This window comes from Saimiri boliviensis, chromosome 10, assembly GCF_048565385.1.
Source record: "Saimiri boliviensis isolate mSaiBol1 chromosome 10, mSaiBol1.pri, whole genome shotgun sequence".
Taxonomy (NCBI): domain Eukaryota; kingdom Metazoa; phylum Chordata; class Mammalia; order Primates; family Cebidae; genus Saimiri; species Saimiri boliviensis.
The window spans coordinates 60,194,969-60,216,656 of record NC_133458.1 but is presented as its reverse complement, the minus strand read 5'-3'; the positions used below and the strand labels follow the sequence as shown (position 1 = coordinate 60,216,656).

The window sequence follows — 21,688 nt, the reverse complement described above, 5'->3', positions numbered from 1 at the left end:
AGGCAGGGAAGGAGTCTGTTGAGTAATTTGCCTTATCTGTCAAAACTGAGGATGATTCTGTAGAAGTTCATGGGGATGATCTCCAGAACTTGTAGTTGTTGCTGTCAGAGTTGCAGCAGCTGAACCACTGCTGAAGACTGAGGAGCCTAGTACTACCTGCTTGAGGAAGGTTCAACCACAGCCTGACTTTTTCTACCTCCAGAAATTCCTATTAAGACATACTCCACTGCTCTGTCAGGATTGTTGAAAATGGCTCTCAGGGCCACAATTACTTGCTCTTGTTTATAGCCCATGGACATGGTCTCGGTCTCAGTTACCATATTCTCATAGGACTGATCTTTTACAGGTGCCCTTGCATCTTCAAAAAAGTTTTTTGTTTTTTTTGTCTGTTTTTTTTTTTTTTTTTTTTTGAGACAGAGTTTCGCTCTTGTTACCCAGGCTGGAGTGCAATGGCGCGATCTCGGCTCACCGCAACCTCCGCCTCCTGGGTTCAGGCAATTCTCCTGCCTCAGCCTCCTGTGTAGCTGGGATTACAGGCACGTGCCACCATGCCCAGCTAATTTTTTGTATTTTTAGTAGAGACGGGGTTTCACCATGTTGACCAGGATGGTCTCGATCTCTCGACCTCTTGATCCACCCACCTCAGCCTCCCAAAGTGCTGGGATTACAGGCTTGAGCCACCGCGCCCGGCCTTGTCTGTTTTTTTTAGACAGAATTTTGCTCGTGTTGCCTAGGCTGGAGTGTAATGACACGATTTTGGCTCGTCACAACCTCTACCTCCCGAGTTCAAGCTATTCTCCTGCCTCAGCCTCCCGAGTAGCTGGGATTACAGGCATGTGCCACCATGCCCTGCTAATTTTGTATTTTCAGTAGAGTTGGGGTTTCTCCATGTTGGTCAGGCTGCTCCTGAACTCCCAGCCTCAGGTGGTCCATCTGCCTTGGCCTCCCAAGGTGCTGGGATTATAGGCTGAGCCACTGCACCCGGCCTAAAAGAGTCTGACAGAGAAGAATCCCCTGGTGTACTCTCTGTTGATGTTGGGCTAGTAGCTGCTGGTGTTTCTACTGACTTCTCTGCAGGTTTATCTTGTTTCATTGCACCAGCAGGTACATGTTCAGCACATGCTGTTGTTGGTGCTGGAGTGATAGACATGGGTGTAGACGTGGGAGCCAAAGCAGAGGGGAGGGTTGTGGCCTGAGCCGCAGCAGCTTCTGTGGAGGAACTAACTGCATAGTGGTGGCAGGATTTGATTGCTGAGTTGTAGCTGAAGCTGGTATTGTCACTGCTTTGGGTTTTGTCACCATAAACTTCTCAAGTTTATATTTGTTGAGAGCAGTATCATCATTGAGGATTTTGCCAGCATGAAATAATTTTGACCTGCTATCAGGAAGTCATCTTTTGTCTTTTCAGATTCACTCTTATTTTTCAGTACTTTCACTGTCTCTTCAGAATCAATGTTGATCTTACAGGTTGGTCGCCTAAGTCTTTAGGGTGACCTGTGTGGTGCACCTCACAGCTCCACTGCAGGGCCATTGCTGATGCCGGCCAGGCTGGCTCTATGGCTTGGGCAGGCCTTGGGGTCATCTGCGCTCCTTGCACTCTGAGAAGGAAGTTGGTGGGGGCTAAGTGCTTATCATATTCACCCAGCTGGGTGGCCTCACCAATAGCCCAGGCCCCAGGTCATGCTGATGCCTCCTCGACTGTGGCTTTCCGTGTGAACAAGTGCACTGAGTCTGCAGGAGGCATGAGGAGTTCTGTGACATAAGAGAATCCACTAGCCCATGGCACAGGTTGATGGTTGTCATCATCATGACTTGCCCCTCAGTATTAGATGAATTCTTGAGGTGACTCCAGTGATCCCCACCTCCTAGTGATCATGCCCTGTGTGATCCTCTTCCCTTGAGTGTGGGTGAGACACATGACTTCCTTCTAGCTAATGGACAATGGTAAAGGCGATGGGATATATGTGTTTATGTCTATGTGATTACATGATTACATGACATTAGATTGTGGTGCTCATCTTTTTGGACTCTCTCCCTTGTTCACTTTCAGAAACTAGAGGCTATGTTGGGGAATCCCATGTAACAAGAATCTCTGGCAGACCTGTAGGACTGAGGGCAGGCTTTGGAATAACAGGCTTTAAGAAACTGAAACCCTCAATCCTACAGTTACAAGAAGCAGAATTTTACCAGCAACTTGAGTAAGCTTGGAAGCAGCTCCTTCCCTTGCTGAGCCTGCAATGAGACCTCAGCTCCAGCAGACACCAATTGCAGCCTTGCTAGACCCTGAGCAGAGGACCCTAGCTAAGCTGCGTCAGCCTCCTTCCACAGAAACTATCGGTTAATTAATGTGTTGTTTTAAGTCACTGAGTGGTGTAAGAATATTGACAATGATTTTTAAAAAATGCATGTTTACCAGGCAGGGCAACATAGCAAGACATCATCCTAAAAAATAAATTAATTAAATAAGCCAGGCATGTTGGCACACGCTTGTAGTCCCAGATACTCAGCACGCTGAGGTGGGAGGATTGCTAGAGCCCAGGAGGTCAGGGCTGCAGTGAGATGTGATGACACTACTGCACTCCAGCCTGGGTGACAGAGTGAGACCCTGACTAATAAATAAATAAATAAAGCATTTTCAAAGTAAACTATTTAGAAATAAATGTTAGTAAAGTTAGTAGGTCTTGGACAGAGGGAAATTATTATAGACCATGGACAATATTGATACTGTCTTTCTGCAGAGGTCATTCATTTCATTAATGAGAATGAAGAGGTTTTAGGTTGCTACCTACATCTCTTCAACAGTACACAGAAGACATTGCATATTTACAGCAATGGCTTTGAAGACATGAAACACTGGGAATAATACAAAAGCTAAGCTATTTCAATCCTGAAAAGTCAATATGCTTTTTATATTGTTGTCAGAAGTACCTATAGGAGGTAGGGGTTTTTTGTTTTTTGTTTTGACAGAGTCTTGCTCTGTCACCAGGCTAGAGTGCAGTGGTACTATCTCAGCTCACTGCCTCCCGATTAGCTGAGACTACAGGCGCATGTCACCATGTCCAGCTAATTTTTGTATTTTTAGTAGAGCCAGGGTTTCACAACATTGGCCAGGATGGTCTCCATCTGTTGACCTTGTGATCTGCCCACCTTGGCCTCCCAAATTCCTTGGATTACAAGCGTGAGCCACCAGCCAGGAGGTAGTTTTTAAGAGAAAAAAATAACCCACTCTTCAAATGCTACAAATAAAACAGCTAACATATTTATATAATTTCATGCAGATCTTTTCATAACTCAAAAATAAAAACAGGAAAACTTATTTAAATATGCTAATATTAACAGGAAGACCATATACAAATACAGAATTTTTTTTTTTTTTTTTTTTTTTTTTTTTTTTTTTTGAGACGGAGTTTTGCTCTTGTTGCCCAGGCTGGAGTGCAATGGCGCAATCTCGGCTCACCGTAACCTCCGCTTCCCGGGCTCAGGCAATTCTCCTGCCTCGCCTCCTAAGTATCTGGGATTACAGGCACGCGCCACCACGCCCAGCTAATTTTTTGTATTTTTAGTAGAGACGGGGTTTCACCATGTTGACCAGGATGGTCTCGATCTCTCGACCTCGTGATTTACCCGCCTCGGCCTCCCAAAGTGCTGGGATTACAGGGTTGAGCCACTGCGCCCGGCTAGAAATATTTGTATATAAAAAAGTTTGAGTATAATCATATGGGTTTCAAAATATTTATTTTACTTAAGTTTACTCAGTATTACTACATCTATGGTAAAGGTGATAGAAAATAATGCTCCAAAAAAGCTAAATATTTTGATCAAGGGCACCACCCAGCCACACGGTATTAAAGCAGGATTCAACACATGCTCTTTTACTCTAAATATTTGTTTAGAAATGTTTTCCTACTAACAATAGAACTTGTAGTACAGAAGTTGGGTAGTCAGAAAAGAAGGTTACAAAATGAAAGAGAGAAAGAACAAGCTAAAACCCACAAGCATGAACAATGAACAAGGACCCAATGGAGACAGACGAAAACCAGGATCAGCCCCTGTCGCCTCTGATTTTGGTGATGTGGGTGGCTGCAGAAGCTGGAGCCCTTAGTCATGGAGTTAAAGGCACACACTGGCCCAGGAGAAACAACAGTTGTTTTCTAACACACGCAGGCTGGAAAGCTGCCCCTGAAACCAACATGTACGCAGCCTGCGTGTGTTAGAAAACGACTGTTGTTTCTTCTCTACCCTTCAATTCTCCAAGAATCTCCTTTCTGACTCAGCCTAATTGGAAATAAGACAGGAAACTCTAGGAAAGGTAGTTCGGTTTAGCCAAGTTGATATATTGCAAATCTGCGGTATTAGGTGAGTGTAGGTGGAGAACAAATGAGGTCATAGGTCTAAATCCAGTGGCACTAAAAAATTTAGAGTTAGAAACACAGGGGTTTCTAAGAAGTGTCTTTAAAAGCAGAAGGCACAACATTCTTAGTCCATTTTTTTTTGCCACTATAATAGCATACCACTGACTGGTTAATTAATTAATAATAGCTTATTTGGCTCATGGTTCTGGAGGCAGGAATGAAGTTTGAGAGGCCACATCTGGTGAGGGTTTTCTTACTGCCTCAACACATGGAGGAAGGCATCACATGGTGAGGAAGCGCATATGTTTGACAGCAAGACGGAGAAGAAAGCTAGCTGACCTCATCCTTCCTTCAGGAACTAACTCTCAAGACAACAGCATTAATCCAGTCATAAGGGCAGAACCCTCAGGACCTAATAACTGCTTAAAGATCCCACCTTTTAATACTGTCATAATGGCAATTAAATTTTAACATGAGTTCAGCAGGGGACATTCAAGCCATAGCTATACCCTTCTTTATTAATTCTTAATTATTGCCCACAAAAAGAATGTGATGGTGAGTTTGGACCATGCGATGGAGACTACCTTTTGAGGATGGATGCGCTACAAGATAGAAAGTGTTCATGTCGGTAATGATCCTTACTGTGGAACACCGGTCTTGGACTTAACCCAGGACTGTGTTTATAAGAAGTCAAATTTGTCCTACTTAAATCACTGTTGTTTGGGTTTTCTACCACCTGCTACCAAACAAAATTCTAATTGATAGAGTAGATTCAGGAGAAAATGAGAGGTGAACCAATGAAGACAGAGTATAGACAATATTTTGAAGAAATTATAAGTTGGAACCAGAAATGAATCTTTAGCTGGAGGATAAGAAAGATTAGGGGGAGATTTATTTTTATGATGAGAAACTACATTTTTTTTCTATGTTGTTTGGGAATTATCCAATAAAGAGGAATCATTTGATTATGTATGAAAGATAAGAAGAAATTGTATACTGAATAGTGGAAAAAAATGAAAAATTCTAGAAGAAATATGTAACTAAGTTGATTGCTTATTTAGAAAATTTATACTTGAATGATTTTTATCAAACGTCAATGTTAATATCATTATAGTTTAAAAACTACAGGAAATAGTGCATTCTGGAACTCTAAATGAATTTCTATAAATTTGTAACTTGTCATGAGAAATGAATAATATGTCATGGTTTTAATACTGTAAAAAATTTTTCAAGATAAACTTTCATTTTAAAACTTGTATCGTTCAGGAAATCTTTAAATTGATTTTCACCCTTATTTGTAAAAGCCATTGTTGTTTTTTTCATTTTACCCCTGCATAATTCTTATCAATTTTATTGTACAAACATGATGCACTAGTTTGCTTTTCTTACTTAGCTATTAAAATTTCATTCAGTACAGTTTTAATTGAAATCCCATTTTTATAACTTTTCTTAACAATGATTAGTGATCTACCTTGAGATTATTAAACAATGCATTGAAATTCTCCTGCAATTAATTTAGGCATAGCTCTACACACATACACTAATTTCTCTTTGGAAACATGATAATTTCTTAGTCCTACATAATACAAAGTGAAATTCTAGGTTGAAAATTTTTTTTCCATTTAGATCTCAAGGGAAAGACATTTTATTTTGTTTTTATTTTTTGGCAAATAAGAACAATGAGGTTGGGATTAGAGCAGTTTATGGTTTTTGTTCATATTGTTGCATTATTTATTTCCTGCCATAAAGGTGATTATTCAAAGAGAATATGCTGCAAATATATTGTTGTCTCATCGTAACAGTAACAGTAGGGATGCTCTAAGTATGAGACACAATAGTTAAAAATCAGGACTGATTAAATTTAGAGTTTTCTAAACTAAATTTTCAACTGAGTTTGCTAAATTTTAATCAACACATTTTCACAAAACCTATTTGTCTATTTGTCATCTTTGTTTCTGACATATTTATGGTCATCTTTTAAACATTCTGAACCATTTGTTAAGCAGTATTTCCTGAACAGAATTCTTACTGTTAACACGTAAAAATTTTCCCCCTTAACTGGAAAGACCTTTTCTTGAAAACTGGCTATTTTCAGAACAAAAAGTGTCACATTATCACTTAATAAAGCAAATTCTTAATTTTGTTATAAGAAACAAATTGTGAGCACAAATAGGCTTGTAACTATATTTCCTTGACAACTAAAAGCATGTAGTACCAGTCCTGGCCTCCACATGGTGCTAGTGTTATGCACTGGAACAGGAGAAGCCAAAACTCTCTCATAATGCCAAGTAACCTCTCAGATCGCCCATCAAAAATAACCCCAATAATGAAACAACAGGTTCAAACAAAAAGGCACTGTATCTGAAATCCTTCCTTATGTAAAATCTGGCTCATATACAATAATCATCTGGTTCGTGTACAAAATGATTTGCCAAATCATTTGTGGAAATCACAGTAAAGCTGAATAAAAGGTGACAAAAATAATGATTTTAGATTTCTTATTTCAATTTTGGGATCTCACCAATGGGTGCAACATCATATTCTTTTTTCCATGTATTGTCTCTTCAATGTATGGTTATTTTGAATTATGTTAAGGAGAGGAAGTCCTTAGGGAGTCATGGAGAATGGGGAGAAGAAGCTTCATAAACCTTCTGCCAGGTTTTTTCCTTGGTCAATGCGATTCCTTTGAACTATAAAATTCACTTTCAAAGCCAAAATATAATTTATTTTGAGTATTCCCATTTTCTGTCATATTCTTTACAACTTTAAAGTTAATGTGTGTTTCCATTTATTTTAATGTAAAACAGGTATATTCATTGAGTTTATGTCAGTTTTATGTGATGTATAAAATTTTATGTCTCACTGCCAATTGTATGACAATAGAAAATACTATAAAATATTACAAAATATTTCACCATTTTGCTCATTTTTTTTTTTGGCTAACTGACTAATGGATAATTGTACTGGTTTTATCTAAATCCTTCCTTTTCTTTCATAATGGAATACAATTGTTTTCTTTACTTTATGCTGACAATTGGACCTTCATCCTCTATCAAGAAAATCTGAACAACTAAAGAAGTTCTCCAAATAATTAACAAGAAACTACTGCTTGGTATCTAAGTATCTTAAGCCCTTGTAGATTGCCTTGCAAATAATACACACTCAATAAATATTTATTGAATAAATCACTCCATACCAACTGGTTTGGTTATGGCATTAACAGAGGCAGTTATAATGGAGATTACAGATAACATGCAAGAGGACTCAAGACTTGAAAAAAAGAAGAGACAAATCAAACATTTATTACACTGAATTATGATTTATGTTCCTCCCTCCCTGTCTTCCTTCTTTCTCCTCTTCCTTTCTTCCTCCCTCCCTCCCTCATTTATTTTCAAGTATACAGCTCAGAAACTGCCTGTCAAAATATTAATCACTTATTGCCAGAAAGAAAAAAAATATGGGCAGTCTTAAAGTCTAGAACAAGGTTAAAGAAATCAGTGGATAACTGCTTTACTGAAGTATATGGCATTTATTATTGGTTTCATAATGAGCCAATTTCTTAAGTGGACAGAGAATAAAATGTTGTCTTTAGGTGCATTAGTGGTAACATTGTTTGAAAATGTTGGAATCTTTTGGACAAAATAATCTAAACATCAGTAACTATATATAAGTGATTTATTACCCTTAATCCCTTTCTTGGAAACTTCTTTCTTCTTCTGTGACCATAACCAGAAATATGTGTCTTTCTCTGTGTGCATTTATTTACATATTTATATATGTATATATATATTTCCAGAAATAAGAATGACCATTATTACCTGACAACTTTCCTTAAAACGTTTCTTTTCTTAGTTCCCTTAGGATTTTGTTCTTTAATAATTTTGCCTACGTTATTTAGTCCTACTGTTATTCGTATTTGCCAAGCCTAAAAGACTAGCCAAAACCCAATAGCCTACAAGGATCAGTATTCAGTTAATTAACCAGATCACTAATATGTGTGCAGCTGGTCACTCTGGAAATCACATAGAGTGTGTTCTGCCATCTGACACAACCTGGAATATGGGACTTTATTTGGTGAGTTCAATCACAGACACTGTTGAAGCACCAAATGCTTTGAGAGGTTTTTATTTTAAAACAATGTATAGTTCATTATTCACATTTCTTAAAGATAGGTTCCTGCTAGTATAGTGTTTGAGAACTATTATGAAGTCTTTCCTAAATCTTATCTTCTGGAATAAAATAATTGAAATGATTGGAACATGGACCCTGAAGTTTGGGTTTAAAATGGCGATGGTGCTGCTTACTGGTGTTTCACTTTATGCAAGTTACTAACTAAGTAGTTAACCAACATGCTAAGTTACTAATATCTGTATCCTACATTCTTTTTGTGTAAGTGACAATAAAAATGGTACCTATTGCATCGAGTGATTTTCTGAGTTTAATTGGATTTTATATGAATATGCCTTCCATGCTGCTTAGCATATAGAAAACAAAACAACAAAAATCATTATTTTTAATTCTTTTAAAGTGGAATCAGTTTGGAGTATAGGGCTAGATGTTGAGAGTAACAGTAACATAACCAATTCACCACTGGTGCAATCAGTAACTTATAAATATGTATAACAAAAGACATAGAAACCCATCAGTTCTAACATATTATAGAAGTTTCTGTTAGATTTTTTTCAAAGCAACTGATTGGAGTTCTGCCTCTTTAAGGAATTCTCTTAACCTGTAAGGAAGAGTATAGGAAAACTTCCCAGGGACTATAAAGAATTTTGAGAATTAATAATTTTGAATCATTTCATTTTGCCCTAAAAAAGCATGCAGATTTGATTAGAGTTCATTAAAGCTTGCACTTACTCAAAATGCTTCTTCTGATTCTTTTAATTATTATTAAAGACCTAAAAGAAAATGAGAATAAACCTAGTATAAATCAGAAATAAAGAATTTTAAAATTTATGAGAGCAATTTCATGAGTCTATTTTGCTTTTTAGAATAGCTGGTCAAAATGGAAAAATACAAGGCCAACTTTTTGAATTGTCAGCCATCCAAATGATAACATCAGAATGACATTATCCAAACCTCTTTCAGGCAGGTGAATGATTGGATTGTATATATGGTACTAATTGATGGAATACCATTCTCTGGGACTATCCTTAGCAGCATACGAATCAGGAGTCATGTAGTTATCTGTCCTTATCTGCCTGAATCACTGAATGTGGAAAACAGTCAGTCCAGACTCTAGATCCTTTACAAATTCTGTGGTATAAGGTATCTGAATAGAATGACTAATAAAAGCATCAGTAGTCTTGACCTGTAAACAGCAGCAGCAATGGTGGCAGTAGCAGCAACAGCAGGTCTTATTAGTGGGACATTTAAGGTGCTCCAGACTGGAGATCACTGAGATAGCAGGGCTAGCAGGAATAGAAGAGGGATTAGTGAAGCCGAAATGCCATAACTACCACAGAGAAGTTATGTTATCCAAGTATCTTAAGCATTTAATAGATTTATAAAATTTATGTATTTGTGTCTTTAGTTATAAAAAGGATCATCATTATTTTTATACTTTGGTTTTTTAATGTTTTTAATCATAATGTTCTTCAGATGTAGTACTATGTTATTTTGTCCACCTATAATGTATATGTCATCATTTTTGGGTAAATGTTCAACTGGAAAAGCTAAAAGCATATTCCACCCCATTCTACAAGTAGCACAGGGAATCACTTTACCTCTTACTTGGCCCTCAAGTAACCACATCTCTCCCTGTCTGTATTAGTAACTTCTGCTGAAGTGAGTTTAGAAAGGAATACACCATCAGTAACTGGTTAATGCTGTAAGTTTGTCCAAAAGCATGTTTCCTAAAGCACGGTAGGTACAGTGTGTTCATTTAGTCAGGAGAGGCTCTGCTCTGCTGTGGTAACAAATAAACGAAGTAGCTTAACATAACATGTTTCTTCCACTCATACAAAGTCTCTTGTGGGTCTGAGTAACTTTCCAGGGTAGCTGTCTCCAGTAGTGAGTCAGTAATCTAAGATGATTCAATTTCATCGTGCCACCATTTCAACATAAGTCCTCCTCTCCTTTTGCTACAGAAAAGACTTCAGAAAGACCAAATAATTTCTTAGGAATATTTCACTGTTTCAGCCCAGATGTGATACACATCACTTCTGCTCATATTTCTTTGGCTAGAATTAGTCAAGTGAATTCACATGACTGCCAAGGAGCTGGAAAGCATAGTCTCCCATATGCCCAGGAATGAATATTGATGATATGATATTGAGGGAATATTGATGAGTACTGTCTCCCACAGTATGCAAGATAATTTTAGGTGATGCAGAAATAAACTGTTACAATTGTTTGGTTTTTGCATGTATTTGTAAAATACAAGTAGGGCATCAAGCCTATGAGGTAATGATTTCATTTTATATAAATTTAATTGCAGACACTAGTCATTATGTTAAAAATGGTGAATGTGGCAAATAGATGTCTCATGTTTTTGGTAACACTGGCCTAAAGGAACACCTATCAAACACAAATTTTATTATGTAAAATTTCAGGCAAACTGGGAACATGAGGTTGGGCGTAGCAAGCTGTTCTTTAACAAGCACCTGACATTGATTCAGCAGAGATAGTATGGGACTGCCTCCTGGAAAGGCTAGCTCTAGAAGCTAGTTGATTTTTCTGCTGTTGAAATTGAGGAACCAGTGATGGAAACAATCATGGGGGAAACTGGAACTCTGATGAATCCTAATTTTCTTTTTTTCCTTTTCCTACCAGACTGACATTAGTCTTCATACAATAATGTAAGACTAGCAAGAATGAGAGATTTGGGAATAAAACCCTTGACCTGGCAAGCAATACCTTCATAATTGGCAGTTATCTTCTCACCTGGTTTTCCTTGTTGTCTGATATTGTTTAAACTGCTAGCCTGGATCCTCTCAAATCAAATACAGTAGTATCACCTGATACTGTTGGCAACGCCAAAGCTTTTCAGTCCACTAAAGCTCTTCTCTCACTGTTGGTGGTAAGTCAGCTTTTTAAAAAATTTTCTATTTCCGTGTTTCCCAAGAGTATCTACAAATAGCTCTCAAGGGTTCAGATTTTGATGTTGTCATTTGTCTGTGCTATTATTGATTTTCATGTAATTATTAATTGAAGCCTCTTTTATTCTGAAAAAATGTCTTGTTTAGATGATGAATTATGTGGTAACTCTGCTTCTGAGGATTCTTCTTGTTTTATTTTACGATATAAGTGACTAATTTTGTCCCAAAGAGTCTTTATTCCAATGCTAATGCCACATGGGGGAAACTGAGGCTATGGATAGTTCTGGATGTTTAGTTTCCTCAGTAGTCATCTTTTGGCATTATCTACACATTTTCTATAGGATAAAGATAAAGATAGAAGGACATACAGAGGAGTTAAAAGAAATAAGTAAGGACAGTGACGACTGGCATATAAGCCAAAGCACATTTTGAGGAATCTAAAGAATCCATTATTCTGGCACTTACCTCTAAATCCATTATTCTGGCATTTACCTCCAATCTAATCTTAAGGATGACACTTAAAACCAAAGGCAAATCTTGGCATTCATAACATTTATTCTCTTTTTATTTCTTTTTTCTTTTTTTTTTTTGCACATAACATTTATTATCTTGTCAACATTTTAGAGGTGTGTATTTTGTGTACTAATGAAATATTGTAATGTCTCATGCTGTCTCATTCTATAGTAGAGTTAGGACAGAGACTGTGCAATCTTAAGTTGAATTTCAGTTATGTGAGAGTAGCCATGAATTTCAATAGGTACCACATTTAGTTTTCCTATAATCCCACTATTAGGTAACACATATAAAAGCTGCTATTCATTTTGTCAATTACTTCCATCCTAGAAGAAAGCAAAAGACTTTTGAAAGTACAGTATATCACACGTAGAGCAACCTTTAGGTCGGTAGCTCATCAGACTGGTTTTTAAAATATGCATGCATCCCAGCTTAAAAGTCTCTAAATACTTCATGTTGTTTTACTGTTAAATAATGTTTAGAGTTTGCTATCTTTTGTAGACTTTGGAAATCTAATTATTTATAACATCCAGTGACATTTACATTTTGCTAAATGTATTTTGCTTGTACAAGAACATATTTGATTAGAAAAATGGGTAGAGAATGCCTATTTGTACGTTTGTTTCTATATAATGTAAAATATCAGGGTGACCTATGTTATCTTTTTGTTATAGCTTCATGATTTTAAACCATAATTCTCAAAAAGTGTTCTTAACTATTAGCATTTAAAATACAGAATAAGAAAAAGTTGTCATAGTTGAGATCACTGTTTACCACTTTATTCTCCACTATCAAATCAAATATCTATTCAAGTTTATCGGTATCTTAACATAATACCATTCATTTCCATGCCAACAGCTCCAGAGTGTTTGGCTTGGTTTTTGAGATTGATTGAAGGTAGATTGTAAAGTTGAGCTATTGTGTTAAGCTTATTTACACAAACACAGTGTCTTGGAAAATAAACTCTGGAAGTGCATAGCAGTTGAATCTTAAGGTATTTCACATCCTAAGTTTCTAATACCTGCTTTACAGAAATCCCTTGGGTGGTGAATCTCAACTTTACCTGTTACCTTACCTAGGAGAAAATTACTTCCACATTCTTAAATTTGAAGTAAAATTTAGAAATTTCTGAGGAAAAAGGATTTGCTTTTAATTTCATTTGACGAATTTGCTTAACTAAATAATTTATGAGACACTCATGGGCGAACTTTTTTTTTCAGGCTCTTGAAACACACTTTTCTTAAAAGAGCTTTAAAAATAACATTCCTAAGATATAAACAATACAAAAAAGACTTAATTGTAAAAAAAAAAAAAAAAACACCTACATGACAACAGTGAAAAACTGAATTTGGATCCTGGATGGCTACAAATAGATTATTTTAAAAAGAAGTTGCATTTATCTTGGCGAGAGTTTAAAAGCGCTTTCTGACACCACATCCTTGTCTGTCACCTAGTCTTAAATAATCAGCCTGTTACATATCATCACCCCTCCCAGTCTTCCCATTTCCCCCATCAAAATGTGGTCTTCTCTCCTGTCGCTGAGTAACGTGGGGCTGGTTATGACTGCGAGGGAGGATGGGCGCGGGGCACGTGGACCAGAAATACTTCCTATAAACAGCAAGTACGCTGCTCAACCCTGCCTGAACTTTCCTGTAAACAGCCACTGACAGACTGCATCCCTGCTGGGTGGATCCTGCGACTCCTAGAGGGAATGGCACTTCTTGTTTTTAATTAGCAAGGTGAAAGGTGAATTAAAACTAGCAATTTGGCAAGTCAGTGCAAGAGGCTGGCTTCTGAGAGGCTTTCAGGAGCCCGAAGAGAGGAGCTCCACGGGAGGAGGGAGTGCGTGTGCTCCGGCTTTTTTTTTTTTTTTTTTTTTCCTTTTTCTTTTTTTCTGAATGAACAGCTTTGCCTAAGTGACTGAAAAACAGCTTCTTCCTGAATCTACCGGCTTAGTTGCTGAAGAGAGCTCTAGACAGGGCATGGCTCTGAAGACTCACTCTTTGGAATGTCCTCTTGCTCCCGGCTTATAAACAACTGTCCTGAGGAAAGAAAGGTTTTACATAGCCAAAGACAGCCTGACAAATGGCACTTCGGAACTGTGCTTTTTGATGACAACGCGTTCGATTTCTGACAAAGCCTCTCGCACGCTGCCCCTGGAGGGAAGTCCTAAGTAAAACTCAGACCCTCCTTAAAGTGAGGAGTGAGGGCTTGAACGGTGAACACGGCAGCATGGCATCCGCGGGGCACATTATCACCTTGCTCCTGTGGGGTTACTTACTGGAGCTTTGGACAGGAGGTCACACAGCTGATACTACCCACCCCCGGTTACGCCTGTCACATAAAGGTAGGTTACCTTTCCAGATCCTTTTGTTTAAAAAAAAAAAAAAAAAGAAAGAAAGAAAAAGAAAAGTAGCTTGACATAGGCTTATGGTCTTCAAAGACCTTTAAAATGCACCTGAAAAAACGTATTGCAAAACTGACCTAAAATTCTAAGTATTTCTGATTAGTATGTCATACTCACCTCATCTGAAAACAGTGAAAATCACAAGTCAACTTAGAGATGTAATTTTTGCCTGTAAATACTGGATTTTATTAATGAGGAGTTCACTCACTGGCAGTCTGAACACAGGAAGGGAGGAAGCAGGTTGTAAATAGCCTTGGGAGGCTGAGTCCACCAAGTTAACAGTAGGTATTTAAATACCAGTTTATGCATATGAGAAACAAGGATGCTGGGGAAGGGCTATAGAAGGGGTGCAGTTTGTTCTTTTTGTATTTGTTTTGTTTTGTTTCCATCATGGAGGTAAGAGGAGGAGAAAAGAAAATTCCTGAGGACAAAAATGATGCCCTACCCATGGTAACGAAGTCATGATCATGTAATTAAAGTGATTAACAAGTAGTATAAATTAGCTTTCCAGTTGAATTGATTATTAGATTTTTTTCATGTGTGGCCAAGCAAAATAGTTTGTTGACAATGCTTGTAAAATGGCTAATATTAATTGAAGTATTAGTATTCACTAGCATTTTTAATGTAAATTTATATCGCCTAAATGAAGATCTAACAGAATGTTTAAATATTTCATTCCACAATATGTCTTGTAAAGCAACATCATACTCATGAATAAATGATTAAAAGATAGAATTTACATCAGGGCCAATACAAGTCAGTCATGAATAGGTTTGGTAATTCCTCCTGTAAACAAACAAACGGTAAACAAAACCATGCTCACAGAAAGTGACTTTGCTGGCTGAAAATACATTCAGAATAAATTGTCAGCAAAGAAGTATTTATTACCACCAGCCATTGAGACACTGAGACAGATATCAGATGTAATTCTCAGGATTACGTAAGAATCATTTTTCAATTGTGTAAGCTTTTAAATTGTCCCCCACTGTAGAAAGAACAAAAGCTTGTAGTTTCTAAGTGTAGGTGGAACATTTAACAGGAGAAACAGAAAGGGAGTCCTCAGTTTTATGTGACATGTTTGGCCTTTTTGTCTTTTCATTGGACAATCTTCAGTAAATGTTGCCTATAGAAATTTTTCATTTTTGGAATAGTTAAAACTATGGATATTTTCTTAGTTTAAATAGATTTCCTATAATACTATTCAGGAGATAATATTAATTTAAGAAAATACATTGATAATAAGTTAGTAAAGTCTTTAAACTATAGTTCCCAGAATTAACATTAATCTTTTAACTTGGGGAGATGTACCATGGTATGTATCAAAATGCCTATTTCTAAGAAGTTTATCATCAAAGAGTCAAGATGAACAAATTTGATGTGATGGAATATGGACAAATAAGATGCAAAAAATATAAACTGATTATTTTTCTTAAGCAGACAAGTGGATAGGCTGCCAGTTTTTGCAAGCTACAATTCTGTTATATCTAGTATTAACTTTTATACCTTATTATTGGGGTCCTTGTGTTTTCATGGTTCACTATCAGTGTATTTTCCAATAGATCACATTTTAATATTTCATGAGAGTTAATAATTTGATCAGAGAATGCCAAAATTCTCTGATACAGGTAAATGTTATGCATAATACTGTTATCGAGTTCACCTTTATTATGTCACTTTTAATCAAAGAAATAATTGTAACTGATTTTATGAGTGGTGTCATATGGTGGGAGAGTAAAATTGCTAGTATCTTTGTGTACACTAGCCTGAAAATGCCCACAGGATTTCCCTTTGGCTTTTCTTAACCTTTGAATTTAATGGAACCAGCTGAAAATGTACAATATTATGTTTTTATACAAAGGCAGTATAGAGAGAGTTACTTGAAAATAGAGTGTTCCTACTTGTGCAATTTAGTTAGTAAAGTCAGCTAAGAGATCACACTGGAGATGCTACCTGAAGCAACAAATACCTACTGCACCTTAGGTGCCTCAGTGAAAAGAAGAGCATGTATACTGTCAGAGCAGGGATATTCAGTCCCACCAATACAATATGAACAACCTATTTATCTCTCTACACTCTGGAATTAGTGAATATTTTAGAGGTCTTCAAAAACTAGGAATAAGATATTACAGATTAATCTTTTGTTGTCTTGAATTATGTCAGTAATGGCAAATGTTTAGTAATGAGTGGATTAAGATAATTAATATTATAAATGAGTGTATAATCTTTCAATATAAGATATATTGTATATATATATATGTAATATAGGTATGTACATATATATGTAATATAGGTATATTACATTGGGTATATGTAATATAGCACTTCTGCACTGCTGCCTGACCACCAGCAGGGAAATCCAGGAGGCTCCCTGGAGGTAGCCTATTAGGATAATTCAGAAATTCTTTTCACAGTAATGATCTCAGCTGTATGGGAGAAAGGCAGGCATTTTTCTCATATTCTTCACTTTTAAGATGTCATTTGAAAATACAAGCCTATTGTTTCTTCCCAAGGAGAAGGAGAAAGTTTATCATTTACAAAGCTTGAGTTAAATTATATAAAATATGTTAAGAAAAAAAAATGTCCAGAGAGTTGCCCTTTTCCTCTCCCCTCCATTCTCCATTACTATTTCTGGGATTGACATGCTCTTAACTAGAGCCGGAAAGGAAGGGATCATTAGGATTAAAGAAGAGAAAAGGCAGAGAGAGAGAGAGAGAGAGAGAGAGAGAGAGAGAGAGAGAGAAGGTAGAAGGTTAGTATGAGGTGTGGAATATTTTTTAGTTTATTTCCTACTGCCTTCTACCCCAATGGGATGATACTGAATTCCTCTCTCTTCTAACTGAATATCTGACTCCACACTAATATTAAGAAAATATACTGGCTTACGGCAAGCCTCATGAATAAAATGATGAGATAATTATGCTTGTTGAAGCAATATATCTATCTCTTAATGCATTTTTTAATTATAAGGTAAATTATGTAAAGTAAAAAATGTAGCAAAGATTAAAATGGCAAGATGCTATCCTGCTTTGTAAAGATTTTCAGTCAAGATTTGAGTTGAGTTGGCTATATCGCATAAATATTTCAAAGTTCGTGAATAGTTATGCGTTATAGCTAACTTTATCCTAGCTCAACAGGGTAATATTGGTGAGATTAATGAAGAATTTTAATATTCTTCTGCAAGGGTTTTTTTGAAAAATACTATGGTCCTCAGGACAAAAACCAAGCAAGAGAGAATGAAGGGAGAAGAGTCCTGGTGGATTCATCTACTTCCCTCTGTTGATATCTGTTCTCTCCTTATCTTTCACCATGCTTCACTAATGAGGTTACAGGGAAGGCAAAAATAAGCTTCTTGATAATGGAGCTCAGAGAAGAAAAAACAAATAAGCAAAGACCTACGTTGAAAAAGAAATACCATTGTACATGGAAAGCCCCTAGAAATTCAATCATGGGAGCTTGGCAGACAGGGTAGGTGTTTGAAGTCTCAATAGGAAGGATGCAATTGCAGAAGTCAAGGAGAATGGCTGCTTAAGCAGAAAATGTTCTCCTAGAATGGCTGGTAAAGAGACAGTTAAATAAAGGCAGATATATGGCAGAAGATCAGTCCTAAAATATGTTAACATTATAAATGTAAATTTAAACATGGAATATATACTTAACGCAGATAGAAGTTGAGATAGAGAGTGTTAATTAGTGTATCTCTATTGGGTATTATAACCAATTAAATTCAGATTTATCATAGTTCAGAGAGCTCAGCATTTGAAATCAGAGGCCTCTATTCCAGTTCTAGTACTCCTGCTTATAATAATGGTAATTAATTGTCTTCATCTCAGTTTCCTATGTTTGAAAATAGGGGTAGTAATTGTATTTTGCCTGTATGTTTTACTGGGTTTTTGAGAGAATCAAGTGGAACAACAGTATCTGTGAATGTACTTTATCACCTAAAAACTATATTATTGATGTTTTCTGAAGACTGATACAAAGTGAGAATATTGGAAGGAAACATGTCCTGTAAAGAAAAACCTTGAAAATGGTATGAGTTTAGATTTCAACAAGTGCTAGGATAGTGCTAAAATAGAAGACAGCAGTAAGTTGCTCTTAAATAGTATAAAAACATATGATTTATCTTGATAGATTGCGTTCACTCCAAATCTCATTTTCCATACCTTTTGACCTCTAGTTATAATAACTCACAAGATGACTACATTGTGCATTTTCTAAGATTCATGGCCTGTATTTTTTTTTTTGCTGTAATATACATATATCCATTTGTTATGTATATTCAGTCTACAACACACATTGTAGAGCTTATTCCATTGACAAGAAAAAAATTGACAGAGAATTATAAAAGAGTACAGTGTTAAATAAATATTTGAATGATCACCCTGGAGGCCATGGTATTTATTTTATACCCAAGGCAAATAAAAAATGAGGCAGTGACTGAGCCAGTTTTTCCTGACCCAGCTCATAGCTGGTTCTTCATCCAATAGCCTGGTATTATCAATAGTGACATTAGTTACACATCTCTGTGTGTCAATAAATAAAAACTGGTCATAAGACGTGATTCATAAGCAGAGTGATTAAATAAGACCCAGGAGTAAACACTAGTCTATGTGCCCAGAGCTCCATCAGGGAGAGTCAGTGAGACTTAAGTGGTGGATTTATTGAGAAACAGTTTATATTATAAAAACTATCACTGGATAAGTTGTGAGGAGTTACAATGTGTTTTGTTGAGTCTGGTTCATACAAAATACGCTTTCTGTGGAGAGAGTCTTCATAAGAATTGTAGATAGTGCTGTTATTTGTGTTTTTATATTTGCTACAGACAAATATTGTCCATGCATCACATCAGTGCATCTGGATATATAGAAGTCACTGAATGGTTCTGTGAACTGTTCAATTCTTATCTGGATGTTGCATTTTACAGTGGGAAAACAGTTATCTTTTAGTATAGAAATAGGGTGAGGGGAGGTCAGGATTAAAAAAACAGTAACTAGAATTTATATATGAACTGGGCCAATTTTGGAGTGGAAAATTTATGTGTATCAAACCATTTTTTTCCGCTTTACAAGGAAAGTATTCTATGCATAATATATAATCAATGCCTGTTCTTTATTAATAAATGTATTCAACAGTTATGATGTCATAATGAAATATTCTGTCAAAAAATTATGTTGCCATATTGTTATTTTGCTATTCAGGTCAGATTTGTCATCTAGTCAAAGCTGAGAGTATTACATAGAGAGGGCCTCTGTTTCTTTCTGGGATGAGATCACTTGGTGGCCTCAGTTCTATGACCACATAATGAAGCACCAAACCATGAAATTGGTTGTTACTGGTGAAAATTATTGCTAACAATCTGCTCACTCAGTTTTATTTCATCAAATATATTTAAAGGAATCACCATTGGGACTTAGTGGGAGTGTGTGCAAAGATGTCCTTCTTTATCTTTGTATGTAAAACTCTTCTGTGGTTTAATAGAGGAATTTAGTCTGCAGGAATCCAGAAATATCACTTTGCATGCATGCATGCCCCTTCATACATGGTCATCCCAGTGTTAAAGTCTTATAATTTCAGTCTCCGAGAGTTAAAAACAAAACTAAACTAAAATTATACCATTTATAACATTTTCCAGAGAGTGCATAATGAAGATTTAGATTATTTCCTTGGTTTTAATGGATAGGGTCACAAGGTTGTTAGTAGTTTTTAGTGTAACATATGACACTTTGTAATACTCTATACATTATACAAAGGATGATGGTTGTTTAGATCATAATTTTTTTTCACAGTAAAGTCTTAAATAACATTGGAAGCATAAGAGAGAACATCAGTGTTATTAGTTATTCCTTAGCCTTAAGTGAGCATTATTCTTTGCACTCATGTTAGGAATGATAATAACAAGACTGGATATTTTATAGGCTGGGCATTCTAGAGTAGGAATGAACAGGACATTTCCATATCACATTTAAACCAAGTGTTACAGTCTCTGATTATTAAGAGAACATTTTTGGTCAAAAATAGTGATGATTTCAAGAAAAGACACCTCTGTGGGATTGACAACTTTCCTTCATATGGGCCTATGGTGGCCAAGACGACTGACTACTTGAGAAGTTTTCAGCCCTTGTTCTAATGCCTACTTCAGGATATTCTAAACATAGGGCTCCTTTGCCTTGGTAAACTTACCTCCACAACTGGTATGAAAAAATAAAAGAGAAATCTATTGCCATGCCTGATTTCTGGGGCTCAGAAATGTGTTTCACTTCCATCCTTGGTACCTAAACTCTCAGCCATCACTACTCTCTGCTCAAGGATTTAGCTCATACCCTTGGCATAGGAAACATAGACGCTAGCTTGGTACCAGGTATTAGAAAACGCTCTTACATTCTAATTTCAGTGGCCTAAAATCCCTAGACTTTGGATGAGGCATATCTAATTTAAATCTGGCTTCTGACTGCATGGCATGAGCAAGTTACTTAGGTTTTCTGAATATGTGTTTTCTCATCTTTAAAGTGACATAATTTGCAAAAATTTGAAAGGATTACATGAGATAATGCAGATTAATGTGCAGAATACTTAACCTTTAGGAAGCTTTTGATAAATTACTCAATAAATCAGATGAGATTCAGAGAGAATTAATCTATACTGTTCTCTTTTTTATTCTAATAGCAATCATGAGCTAATGTGAAATTACAACTTAAGATGAAGAGGGATCCTTAATCATCAGATTTTTACTTAAAAGAAAGATTTTCTTTTATGAAAACCAGCTCTTATTAGAGTAGATAACTAGAAGGAACAAAGAATATGGATGTCTCTCATGTTTGTAAGTTACTGTAGAATTATTTTGTTTATACTTTTAGGAAAGTTGGAATTTTATCTGATGGCACCTTGGAGACAACAGACCAAATCCACAAAATAAACAGTATTAACAAAGGTAATTATAGGCCCAGCTTTGTAAAGCACAATGGAACTAATATTACTAAGGCCAGACCACACTGCCTAAAGTTAAACTAAACAGTGTCCTATAAGCAGCTATCAGCTCAGCATGTGTTGTTTACTTGGAAAGTGAAACACAGTCTCCCACTTTGCCTTCCCTTGCTTAGATGAACAGGTAAGGTATCTGGTGCCATGGACAGTTCCTGACACTTAGTAGGCATTCAACAAGTGCTCATCAAGTGAGTATCTGAATAAAACAAAATGATGTAGAACTGTATTTTTCAAAGGAAAGTGGCATAGGGCTGGGATGAGAAGGAATACTCATGAAGCTAAGGAATCCTGGACAACTATTTATGGCCCCTTTAGCATAACATATGTTAGAAAAGAGGCTGGAGCTTTCTGTCTGTTCACCTTCTTTCTCATCAGTGCTGCGTTTAGTGAAA

General features: G+C 36.4%; 1 protein-coding gene across 3 annotated transcripts in view; it reads left to right on the top strand.

Moving 5' to 3' along the window:
• Positions 1-13,527: 13,527 nt before the first annotated feature.
• Positions 13,528-21,688, top strand: part of SEMA3E (semaphorin 3E) — a 284,166-nt gene continuing 276,005 nt past the window's right edge. For 2 of the 3 annotated variants that reach the window (XM_010344857.3, XM_003921149.4), the window contains exon 1: positions 13,529-14,255. In XM_010344857.3, coding sequence (XP_010343159.1) covers positions 14,141-14,255 — 115 coding nt within the window. In that variant the 5' untranslated portion in view covers positions 13,529-14,140. Of the gene's footprint in view, positions 14,256-21,688 lie in introns of all 3 variants that reach the window. The other variant, XM_010344863.3, reaches the window with a different exon arrangement.